Raw genomic sequence first — 12950 nt, 5'->3', positions numbered from 1 at the left:
CATTTAGCAGACACTCTTATCCAGAGCGACTTACAGTTAGTGAGTGCATACATTTTCATACTGGCCCCCCGTGGGAATCGAACCCACAACCCTGGCGTTGCAAGCGCCATGCTCTACCAACTGAGCTACATCACATCACTGGTTCTGAGTAAAACTACAGCCAGTTGCTTCCACCTATAAGTGATGACCTTAAAGGGGCAATCTGCAGTTGCTACATACATTTTTGGACTTAAATGAATTACAGTGAGGGAAAAAAGTATTTGATCCCCTGCTGATTTTGTACGTTTGCCCACTGGCAAAGAAATGATCAGTCTATAATTGTAATGGTAGGTTTATTTGAACAGTGAGAGACAGAATAACAACAACAAAAATCCAGAAAAATGCATGACAAAAATGTTATAAATTGATTTGAATTTTAATGAGGGAAATAAGTATTTTACCCACTCTCAATCAGAAAGATTTCTGGCTCCCATGTGTCTTTTATACAGGTAACGAGCTGTGATTAGGAGCACACTCTTAAAGGGAGTGCTCCTAATTTCAGTTTGTTACCTGTATAAAAGACACCTGTCCACAGAAGCAAACAATCAATCAGATTCCAAACTCTCCACCATGGCCAAGACCAAAGACCTCTCCAAGGATGTCAGGGACAAGATTGTAGACCTACACAAGGCTGGAATGGGCCACAAGACCATCGCCAAGCAGCTTGGTGAGAAGGTGACAACAGTTGGTGTGATTATTCGCAAATGGAAGAAACACAAAAGAACTGTCAATCTCACTCGGCCTGGGGCTCCATGCAAGATCTCACCTCGTGGAGTTGCAATGATCATGAGAACGGTGAGGAATCAGCCCAGAACTACACGGGAGGATCTTGTCAATGATCTCAAGGCGGCTGGGACCATAGTCACCAAGAAAACAATTGGTAACACACTACGCCGTGAAGGACTGAAATCCTACAGCGCCCGCAAGGTCCCCCTGCTCAAGAAAGCACATATACAGGGCCGTCTGAAGTTTGCCAATGAACATCTGAATGATTCAGAGGAGAACTGGGTGAAAGTGTTGTGGTCAGATGAGACCAAAATGGAGCTCTTTGGCATCAACTCAACTCGCCGTGTTTGGAAGAGGAGGAATGCTGCCTATGACCCCAAGAACACCATCCCCACCGTCAAACATGGAGGTGGAAACATTATGCTTTGGGGGTGTTTTTCTGCTAAGGGGACAGGACAACTTCACCGCATCAAAGGGACGATGGACGGGGCCATGTACTGTCAAATCTTGGGTGAGAACCTCCTTCCCTCAGCCAGGGCATTGAAAATGGGTCGTGGATGGGTATTCCGGCATGACAATGACCCAAAACACACGGCCAAGGCAACAAAGGAGTGGCTCAAGAAGAAGCACATTAAGGTCCTGGAGTGGCCTAGCCAGTCTCCAGACCTTAATCCCATAGAAAATCTGTGGAGGGAGCTGAAGGTTCGAGTTGCCAAATGTCAGCCTCGAAACCTTAATGACTTGGAGAAGATCTGCAAAGAGGAGTGGAACAAAATCCCTCCTGAGATGTGTGCAAACCTGGTGGCCAACTACAGGAAACGTCTGACCTCTGTGATTGCCAACAAGGATTTTGCCACCAAGTACTAAGTCATGTTTTGCAGAGGGGTCAAATACTTATTTCCCTCATTAAAATGCAAATCAATTTATAACATTTTTGACATGCGTTTTTCTGGATTTTTTTGTTGTATTCTGTCTCTCACTGTTCAAATAAACCTACCATTAAAATTATAGACTGATCATTCCTTTGTCAGTGGGCAAACATACAAAATCAGCAGGGGATCAAATACCTTTTTCCCTCACTGTATATGTATCCATTGATTCTTGAAGAGTATAACTTACTAATGCCTCATGAGCTTCGTTCAAATGTCGTACCCCATCAGAACTATAAGCTTGTTTTACTCCAATGTTTGTAAACAAAGTAAATGTAAACAAACACTATATAGCCTAAATAAATTAATTATATAATGGATGGTCAGTCCTTGCATCCATAGCTCTGTCTATGAATTTGAGAGTGGTTACATTTCTCCAGCCCCTTACCTCAGCTTTTTACTGAAACAGGGGAGTGCCCTTTGTTTTAGTTTCAACTGCTGATTGCCCCTTTAAAGAAGGTAGGAAGTATTCAAACAGGGCAATGTCCTTCTCTCTCTGCTATCCCACAATAACCATCTCCATGATCTACAGAGACACAAGTCTTCTGACCAGAACGAATAGCACCCTTCTCTCTCTATTTCCTCTAGAAGCACCTGGAACGACACAAGGTGATGTGAGCAAGCCCATGTGACCGAGTTACACCTTGGATCGTGGACACAGAGTTACACCTTGGATCGTGGACTTCTGTCCTGCATGAAGTTGTTATTCTGTAGAACTGCCTCAAGGTTGTCTGCTCTATAGATTCTAACTTCTGAATAAATATGAAGAATATCATCCCTCTGATCCAGAGATTTTCTCCTGGCCCTAAGCCTTTCTCTCTCTGGGGAGAGGGGGATGTGGCTGGCTCTAGTAGTAAACACACGCACGCACACGCGCGCGCGCACACACACACACACACACACACACACACACACACACACACACACACACCCCTACACACACACACACACACCCCTACACACACACACACACACACATACACATACACACACACACACACCCCTACACACACCCCTACACACACACATTTTATCTCAGATGCCAAGGGATAGAAGGAGGAGTGAAGGTAACAGAGTCTTTGCCAGCAGCTATATATCAGGTCTGTAGATAGGATTGGATGTGTGTGTGTGTGTGTGCCTGGAAGCGAGTCCTGTTTGTCTCTGTCCCAGCGGGAGGCTGAGATACGGGACTAGTATGCTGGCTGGGCTGGCTGTATATCAACACTATGGGGGAAGCAGGTGTGTGTTTGTGAAGAAAGAGTACCACTTTGTCAGTAAAATCAATATGAGGAGTCTCTCTGGCAGTTAGAGGTCAGTTAGAGGTAGGACAAGCCAACAAACAGACACACCACAGAATATAGAGAGTTTGGTTGTTGTGGTTTCTGTCGACTATGACCTTAAACACACACACACGCACGCACACACACACACGCACACACACACTCACTCACCTCAGTGTTAGTGAATACTCTCTTCCCACATGGCACCACCTTGTACCATTTCTCATGTAATATGTCCATGTACCTGCAACAACACGTCATGTTAATACTAGCGTTAGATTTAAAAAATAAATGAACTGAAGACAAGGAGGGTGATATGCACATCCGTAACTTGAGAATACCGTTGGGCTAAGCAATAATAGTCCCAACAACATGAGAGAACAACACAGAATATTACTGCTCCCCAGTGCTTTATTCCTGAACTCAAAAATACAATTTCAACTTCATCAGATCTGACAGGTGAAGTCGAGGCAGATGTGGGGGCCTGTCATTACATTAGTGAAATACTACACATAACTTAGCTCATACTCTTTTACATGCTGTAAGCCTGTGTTTGTGTGTGTGTGTGTGTGTTACCGTACCCTTCTGACTTGTAGCGACTGATGAATTCAGACACGTTGGCAGTGAGAGGAGAGCCTTGGGCAACACCTATACCATACCCTGGACACACACACACACACACACACACACACACACACACACACACACACACACACACACACACACACACACACACACACACACACACACACACACACACACACACACACACACACACACACACACGTACAGAGTTAAATCATCTGTCTGTCACAGTGAATAGCTAGCCTGGTCCCAGATATTTTAGTACTCTTACAAACGTCCTTGTTGTCATTGTCAAGTCAAACATGTTTGGCATGACACTGAGTGACAATGTGTTGGCATTATTGCACAAACAGACTGGCATACCATTGAAAACATTTATAACATTTTTGGGGGGAATGTTTGTGTGTGTGTGTATGTCTATCTTACCCTCTATAGCGAAAGGCTTGCCCACAGTCGCTAGTTTACACTCAGCATCGATGGAGACTTCGTAGTCCAATAGAGCTTTATCCATGATGAATGCATCTAGTAGGGGAGGATCTGTCCTAACATACACATACACACACACACACACACACACACACACACACACACACACACACACACAAACAAACACACAAACATGCAGATAAACATGCAGATAAATGCAAAGCCACAACAATCAGATATGCAGAACTTTAATAACAATAATATTATTGCATTGAGGTCCTCTGGGGTAATTTATAAAACAGACTTTATAAAATAATAATATGCCATTTAGCAGACGCTTTTATCCAAAGCGACTTACAGTCATGCGTGCATACATTTTTTTTTTTGTGTATGGGTGGTCCCGGGGATCGAACCCACTACCTTAGCGTTACAAGTGCCGTGCTCTACCAGCTGAGCTACAGAGGACCACTTATGATTGCAATACACTTAACAATGTAAACAATCCAACATAAACTCACACCCTACACAGGTGGGGATGTGTGTGTTTGTGTGTGTGTATATTTGTGTGTGTGTGTGTGTGTGTATCTACAGTTTTGAGAGGCAGTTTAACTGCATCCGGTACATTCTATTAAATGCCTGGAGACGTGGGGAATTAAGAGTAAATTAAACAATTTAGCATAACACAACACTTGGGTAACTGGTTGGTTAGCCAACAGACTGTGTGTGGGTCTTACTTTAACATATCCACTCCGTCTGGTGTGGTGGGTTGGTTGTAACGTCTCATGTAGTCATGCATGGCAGAGAAACTCTTCCTCATGTAGTCCTCTGCAGAGCTCTCTCTGACTGTCCCAAACCTGAACCCACGGGACGGGTGGTGGAGCTGGGAGGGAGAGGGGGAGAGGGAGGAGGGGGGGGGGGGGGGGGGGGGGAGAGGGAGAGGGGGGGGGGAGGGGAAGGGGAAGGGGGAGGGGGAGAGAAAATTATTTGAAGGTAAGGAGAATTCATTAAGAAAAGGAGGGTGATATGCACAACCGTAAGTTGAGAATACTGGTGCAGGGCTAAAAAGTATTCCATATAAAGACATGAGAGGCCCGTACACAAAATATTACTGCTCCCCTTTGGTATTTCTGAACCCCAAAATACAATGCTTCAACTTCAACAGAAGTCTTCCTCAGGTCTGACAGGTCTCAAAGTTGAAACATTGTCTTTTTGGGTTCCGCAATAAACCACTGGGGGAGCAGTAATATTCTTGTGTTTGTGTGTGTGTGTGTGTTTGCATATAAGTGCGTGTGTGTGTACCTATGCGTGTGTACATGCCTACCTGTGTGTGTGTGTGTGTGTGTGTGTGTGTATGTACCTTCTCGTCATGAATCCCAGACACCTGTTCAAAGGTTTTCTCCCCCACCATGACAGCAGCCAGGTTAGCTGTATAACTGGACAGCACCAGCAGACAGAAGATAGCCCACAGGTTCATCAGGAACCTACTGGTCCAACACTTAGGAGTCTGGAGAGGAGGGAGAGAGAGAAAGAGAGGGAGGGAAGGATGGAGAGAAAGAGTAGAGAGAAAGAGTAGAGAGAAAGAGAGAGAGAGAGAGAGAGAGAGAGAGAGAGAGAGAGAGAGAGAGAGAGAGAGAGAAAGACAGAAAGACAGAAAGAAAGAAAGAAGACATATTTGGTTATTATGATTAATCATCCTTCCCTTCCTTCATCCCTCCCCCTCCATCCCTCCCTCAGTACCTTAGTAGCGACAGTGCGTCCAAACAGGATGGCGTAACAGAGGCTGAGGGCTGAGGAGTAGGAGAACACTCTGAGTCTGTTCCTGCCATGAGGAGTCATACCTTGATCAACACAACACAGGAGGAGTCAGGTGTGTGTGTGTGTGTGTGTGTGTGTGTGTGTGTGTGTGTGTGTGTGTGTGTGTGTGTGTGTGTGTGTGTGTGTGGGATCAAAAAGACAAAGAGAGTTGTAAAGGTCCCAACCAACCACAGCTGTGTGTGTAGATGATGACATGGCTGTAAATCATTGCCGTATCCACAGAGATTTAGGTCACAGACAAATAACATGACAGGCCTTGGATGACAGGCCGTAAATGGTATTTTAGTTTTCTCACCAAAGGGACTGTTCCACTCATAGACGGTGAGGAAGAGTGCGGTAAGATGGAGAGTGACGAAGATGCCCACCCACATGGACCAATGGAGAGGCCACATGAAGGCCCCAATAGGGGCTGATGTGTCCTGGCTACGCACCTGGTAGTCAACACACACATACACACACATTATAAACTGTATGCACACACACACAGACACACAAACACACACACACCCCTCCTCACTCACCAGTATCCCCAGAGAGGTAGAGTAGAAAGGAGAGGTGAAGTCTATAACTCTGCTCCTGGCTGAGTTGATGGAGAATGATGTCACAGCCATGTCTGCTGTTCCACTCAGCAGGTCTCCCACCTAATATGGGAAGACAGGAATATATACAGCATTCAGAAGACACATCCTATTACACATGCATTTAACAATCCTTCTGCAAACATTGTTCTTGGTTAGGTAAACAGTCATGTAAAAGATGCATGGAATCATATATATTATTGTAAAATAAAAAAATAAAAAACGATGACAGACATACAGACAGACAGACACGTACGTACCAGGCCAGTCCACCTGCCAGTGCTGCTCAACGCTCCATACTTCCCGTCTCCCACGATGTAAAGGTCAAAGGTGAACTTCAGGTCCTCTGCCAGCTTCTCCAACAGGTCAATAACGTAACCATAGCAACACTTCCGCAGGTCCTCTGTTGGGTCTGGGGTTGTGGTCAGGACAGGACAGGAAGGGTTAGTCTTGGTCTACTGGTCTATAGTGATGTAATGTAGGTACAGTGTACTATGTGGAGAAATACTCACTGTGGTCAGTTTTGGTAGTAGTCATATTGGTCTGGTGTAGCTGACTGAACAGCGAGTCCAATCGATCTGAGCGGTTAGTCCTAGGGTCCAGACACAGCTGACCAGCGGGACACAGTCCATCCTCATCCACCTCTCTAGTGAACACAAAGGGATGCTCCACCAGGGTCACGACCCTTAACCACCGGCCCTCCATCTTTAGCCCTGGCCTCCATCTCCCTCCAGGACTGTTGTCTCTCTCCCTATCCCCTCTCTGGACCCCTAACCCAGACCCGGACCCCGTCCTCCCCCCCAGGCCTAGCCCCAGGCCAGCCCCCAGCCCCAACACCCCCTCGTCCAGCTGTAGGCGCCCGGTGGTCCAGTGGGCCACGGTGACCCAGGACGGCTGGCCAAGAGGACCTCTCTTCAGGCTCCACACGTGGTACAGCTGGGAGGATAGGACCTGGGAGAGAGCCGGTGCCACGCGGACAGCGCCCGTAGCACCCTGGAACGACGTGTTGGAGAGGAACCTGGAGAGGAGAGAGAGACCGAGAGAGACAGAAAGAGAGTGAGAGACAGAAAGAGAGAGAGAGAGAGAGAGCGACAGAGAGAGAGAGAGAGAGAGAGAGAGAGAGGAAGTTATAGTTTGAACATGTAGACAGATATTGATACCCAGTCTGTTCTTTCAGATTGGCTGGGTGTAATAATTGGTTGGCTGTTCCAGTCAGTCTCATTATTTTAAGTTAATACGGTATATGCAGAACCGAGAGAAGTTCTGTCTATCTGCCCACGCACATGCACGCATGCAAGCACACACACACACACACCACACACACACACAGGCCTAAAAACACACGCATACACACACACAGAGAGTGTTCTTATTACTATGAGTTAATGCAGTTCATTGCGGTTGTTTCTATCTAACTGGCCACACCATCATTACTATTCCTCTGGAATACATTGGTATGCACAATTAACTCTCCCACATAAATCTGCTCTGGGCATCCAACCGTGCGGGGATCGTTGGGTGATGTCTGAATATTAACCATGCATGGATTGTTGGGTCATTGTTTAGTTATTGGCCGATGTTTAGGTTATCGGTTGATCGTTGGGTGATGCCTGGGTGTTGAACCTTCTGAATATTATCAATGCAGGGATCATTGGGTTAAGTCTGAAAGTTAAAATGGTTAATTAAAACTCCTAAAACTGTTTTACATTTCAAAATGCATGCTGTGTGTGTGTATGTACCTGCAGAGTGTGTGTGACTGATGGTGACTTCCTTCCATTAACTCTGACAGCAGAGGAGGAAACATTAAAAGTATGAATTAATACTGAGGTCGTTAACCCACCTCTACCCTCTACTCTGCACTGAATATCAATGTATCTACGGGTGTGTCCTGTTTACAGCCCAACTGACTCATCAGATGTCAGACTGGTTACAGACCTCTCTCTCTCCCTCTCTCCCTCTCCCTCTCTCCCTCTCTCCCTCCCTCTCCCTCCTTATCTCTTAAGTTGATTTGGCAGCTGTGTCTATTGACGGGCTGCATGGTCGATCTCACTAAGATAACAATACCCTGTTTTATCTCCTCTCTCCTCCTCCTCCTCCTCCTCCTCCTCCTCTTTCACCCCGCTCCATGTTGTGGGTAGAAGTGTTGTAGTGGAATTTGTTGGTCCAGACAGAAAGAAGGCCAAGCGACAGCGTGTATCTTCACACACTCAGTCCCAGGTACCGTACCTTATACCAAGACACAACCCCCACACCACCGCTGAGTTCAAACACTATAGTATTGCACACACACACACACACACACACACACACACACACACACACACACACACACACACACACACACACACACACACACACACACACACACACACACACACACACACACACACACACACACACACACACACACACACACACACACACACACACACACACACACACACACACACACACACACACACACACACACACACACACACACACACACACACACACACACACACACACACACACACACACACACAGTATCTGTAATCTGGCTATGTTTCCGACAAACTCCCCAAGTGTTTGTAGGTTTAACTCTGAAAAATCCCTGCTTCCTTTCCTCATTTCCTCCCTCACTCCTTCCCTCCATCTATCCCTCTCTCCCTCAGGCATTGGGCGGTTAATTGCTTTTCCTACCGGAAGTCTAACTTCCAGTACTTTGTAATACACACTGGCCCTGTCAGACACAACACTGTCTCTATCTATGTAAAACTGTCAGACGCAACACTGTCTCTATCTATGTAAAACTGTCAGACGCAACACTGTCTCTATCTATGTAAAACTGTCAGACGCAACACTGTCTCTATCTATGTAAAACTGTCAGACGCAACACTGTCTCTATCTATGTAAAACTGTCAGACGCAACACTGTCTCTATCTATGTAAAACTGTCAGACGCAACACTGTCTCTATCTACAGTATGTAAAGCTGTCAGACACAACACTGGCTCTATCTACAGTATGTAAAACTGTCAGACACAACACTGTCTCTATCTACAGTATGTAAAACTGTCAGACACAACACTGTATCTATCTATGTAAAACTGTCAGACGCAACACTGTCTCTATCTATGTAAAACTGTCAGACGCAACACTGTCTCTATCTATGTAAAACTGTCAGACGCAACACTGTCTCTATCTATGTAAAACTGTCAGACGCAACACTGTCTCTATCTATGTAAAACTGTCAGACGCAACACTGTCTCTATCTACAGTATGTAAAGCTGTCAGACACAACACTGGCTCTATCTACAGTATGTAAAACTGTCAGACACAACACTGTCTCTATCTACAGTATGTAAAACTGTCAGACACAACACTGTATCTATGTAAAGCTGTCAGACACAACACTGGCTCTATCTATATAAACTGTCAGATGCAACACTGGCTCTATCTACAGTATGTAAAGCTGTCAGACACAACACTGTCTCTATCTATGTAAAGCTGTCAGACACAACACTGTCTCTATCTATGTAAAGCTGTCAGACACAACACTGTCTCTATCTATGTAAAGCTGTCAGACACAACACTGTCTCTATCTATGTAAAGCTGTCAGACACAACACTGTCTCTATATATGTAAAACTGTCAGACGCAACACTGGCTCTATCTATGTAAAACTGTCAGACACAACACTGGCTCTATCTACAGTATGTAAAGCTGTCAGACGCAACACTGTCTCTATCTATGTAAAACTGTCAGACACAACACTGTCTCTATCTATGTAAAGCTGTCAGACACAACACTGTCTCTATATATGTAAAACTGTCAGACGCAACACTGGCTCTATCTATGTAAAACTGTCAGACACAACACTGGCTCTATCTACAGTATGTAAAGCTGTCAGACGCAACACTGGCTCTATCTACAGTATGTAAAGCTGTCAGACGCAACACTGTCTATATCTTTGTATAGCTGTCTAAAGCTAATCTAGCCACAGTCCAAGGCCTTCAGTCTATCTACAGTCTGTCCAGGTCTGTCTGTGTATTCTCAGGCTTGGCATGGTTTAGAAATGGAACAGGTCCTCTCAGACTCCACTCTATCATCTGGTGTCAGTGGCTGGAGGAGGGCAGAGAGATGTGTTTGTGTGTACAGTGGGGAAAAAAAAGTATTTAGTCAGCCACCAATTGTGCAAGTTCTCCCACTTAAAAAGATGAGAGAGGCCTGTAATTTTCATCATAGGTACACGTCAACTATGACAGACAAAATGAGAAGAAAAAAAATCCAGAAAATCACATTGTAGGATTTTTAATGAATTTATTTGCAAATTATGGTGGAAAATAAGTATTTGGTCAATAACAAAAGTTTCTCAATACTTTGTTATATACCCTTTGTTGGCAATGACACAGGTCAAACGTCTTCACAAGGTTTTCACACACTGTTGTTGGTATTTTGGCCCATTCCTACATGCAGATCTCCTCTAGAGCAGTGATGTTTTGGGGCTGTCGCTGGGCAACACGGACTTTCAACTCCCTCCAAATATTTTCTATGGGGTTGAGATCTGGAGACTGGCTAGGCCACTCCAGGACCTTGAAATGCTTTTTACGAAGCCACTCCTTCGTTGCCTGGGCGGTGTGTTTGGGATCATTGTCATGCTGAAAGACCCAGCCACGTTTCATCTTCAATGCCCTTGCTGATGGAAGGAGGTTTTCACTCAAAATCTCACGATACATGGCCCCATTCATTCTTTCCTTTACACGGATCAGTCGTCCTGGTCCCTTTGCAGAAAAACAGCCCCAAAGCATGATGTTTCCACCCCCATGCTTCACAGTAGGTATGGTGTTCTTTGGATGCAACTCAGCATTCTTTGTCCTCCAAACACGACGAGTTGAGTTTTTACCAAAAAGTGCTATTTTGGTTTCATCTGACATTCTCCCAATCCTCTTCTGGATCATCCAAATGCACTCTAGCAAACTTCAGACGGGCCTGGACATGTACTGGCTTAAGCAGGGGGACACGTCTGGCACTGCAGGATTTGAGTCCCTGGCGGCGTAGTGTGTTACTGATGGTAGGCTTTGTTACTTTGGTCCCAGCTCTCTGCAGGTCATTCACTAGGTCCCCCCGTGTGGTTCTGGGATTTTTGCTCACCGTTCTTGTGATCATTTTGACCCCACGGGGTGAGATCTTGCGTGGAGCCCCAGATCGAGGGAGATATCAGTGGTCTTGTATGTCTTCCATTTCCTAATAATTGCTCCCACAGTTGATTTCTTCAAACCAAGCTGCTTACCTATTGCAGATTCAGTCTTCCCAGCCTGGTGCAGGTCTACAATTTTGTTTCTGGTGTCATTTGACAGCTCTTTGGTCTTGGCCATAGTGGAGTTTGGAGTGTGACTGTTTGAGGCTGTGGACAGGTGTCTTTTATACTGATAACAAGTTCAAACAGGTGCCATTAATACAGGTAACGAGTGGAGGACAGAGGAGCCTCTTAAAGAAGAAGTTACAGGTATGTGAGAGCCAGAAATCTTGCTTGTTTGTAGGTGACCAAATACTTATTTTCCACCATCATTTGCAAATAAATTCATTAAAAATCCTACAATGTGATTTTCTGGATTTTTTCCCCTCAATTTGTCTGTCATAGTTGACGTGTACCTATGATGAAAATTACAGGCCTCTCTCATCTTCTTAAGTGGGAGAACTTGCACAATTGGTGGCTGATTAAATACTTTTTTCCCCCACTGTATATGTGTGTGTGTGTGTGTGTATATATGTGTGTGTACAGTATATCTACCTGGCCAGGTACTGTCCAGACGAGGGCACTTCCTCTTTGTTAGGTTTGTCGTAACAGTTGACCAGGTTTTGGATCAGAGCAAGGTCTGGCCTCACCTCACTGGCCGACGTCACCGCCTGGCCAATCAACCGCAGTGCGTCTCGGATGTAGAAGGTGATTGGCTTACGACCCACCTAGACACATACAAACACACTTTAAAATGTGTTTTCAAAGGTCAAATAAAATAAATAAATCAGCCAATCAATGAATCACCCTATCCCTATCACCCATGCAACCAAATCAATGAATGAATAAATCAACAAATTAATAATCACCTCTCCATAAGCCAATAGGCCGAGGGGCCCGCCCAGCGAGAGGAGATTGTCAGGTGACAGAGGGTTACCCATAATCCACTGCAGCGTGGGGAACGAGGGAGCGAGACGCTGGGCGCAGCGGAGGACAGAAGAGAGACATTCTGGGTCAGAACCAAGGATGACCACGGAGGAGAGAGGAGAGGCGGAGCGAAGAAGACGACGGGAGAGGAGAGACAAGACCTCAGCTTCCCTCTTGTCTTCTCTGGTCTCATCACTTGTTTCTTCACTTCTCTCAGCCCCTCTTTCCTCCTCCCTTCTCTCTTCACTCCTCTCCTCCTTCCCTCTCTCCTCCCCTCCTATATGGGAAAGGTTGATGATATCCAGTAGATTCCAGCTTGTTCCTCTCTGTGTCTCTAGATGTTTCAGTAGTCCCTCCCTCCTCTCCTCCCATCCTGGACACACCACAGCGACTCCCCCTCTCCCCCCTTCCTGACCCCTGCCTCCCCCCT

The 12950-nt window shown here is 45.6% G+C and overlaps 1 protein-coding gene across 1 annotated transcript in view; it reads right to left on the bottom strand.

The window, feature by feature from the left end:
- LOC311114015 (glutamate receptor ionotropic, NMDA 3B-like) overlaps nucleotides 1–12534 on the bottom strand; it is a gene marked incomplete at both ends in the record, with an annotated part of 16528 nt that extends 3994 nt beyond the window's left edge. Inside the window, 12 exons of the mRNA XM_084189280.1 lie at nucleotides 3146–3218; nucleotides 3556–3634; nucleotides 3986–4101; nucleotides 4720–4865; nucleotides 5343–5489; nucleotides 5723–5823; nucleotides 6096–6231; nucleotides 6322–6441; nucleotides 6639–6790; nucleotides 6891–7396; nucleotides 12149–12321; nucleotides 12463–12534. Coding sequence (XP_084045406.1) covers nucleotides 3146–3218; nucleotides 3556–3634; nucleotides 3986–4101; nucleotides 4720–4865; nucleotides 5343–5489; nucleotides 5723–5823; nucleotides 6096–6231; nucleotides 6322–6441; nucleotides 6639–6790; nucleotides 6891–7396; nucleotides 12149–12321; nucleotides 12463–12534 — 1821 coding nt within the window. The remainder of the gene's footprint in view (nucleotides 1–3145; nucleotides 3219–3555; nucleotides 3635–3985; nucleotides 4102–4719; nucleotides 4866–5342; nucleotides 5490–5722; nucleotides 5824–6095; nucleotides 6232–6321; nucleotides 6442–6638; nucleotides 6791–6890; nucleotides 7397–12148; nucleotides 12322–12462) is intronic.
- Nucleotides 12535–12950: the final 416 nt, after the last annotated feature.

The sequence above is a fragment of the Coregonus lavaretus genome (genome assembly GCF_964263955.1).
Source record: "Coregonus lavaretus genome assembly, contig: HAP1_SCAFFOLD_830, whole genome shotgun sequence".
Lineage (NCBI taxonomy): Eukaryota > Metazoa > Chordata > Actinopteri > Salmoniformes > Salmonidae > Coregonus > Coregonus lavaretus.
Note: the sequence above shows the minus strand (reverse complement) of the source record. Positions and strands in the feature narration are given on the sequence as shown.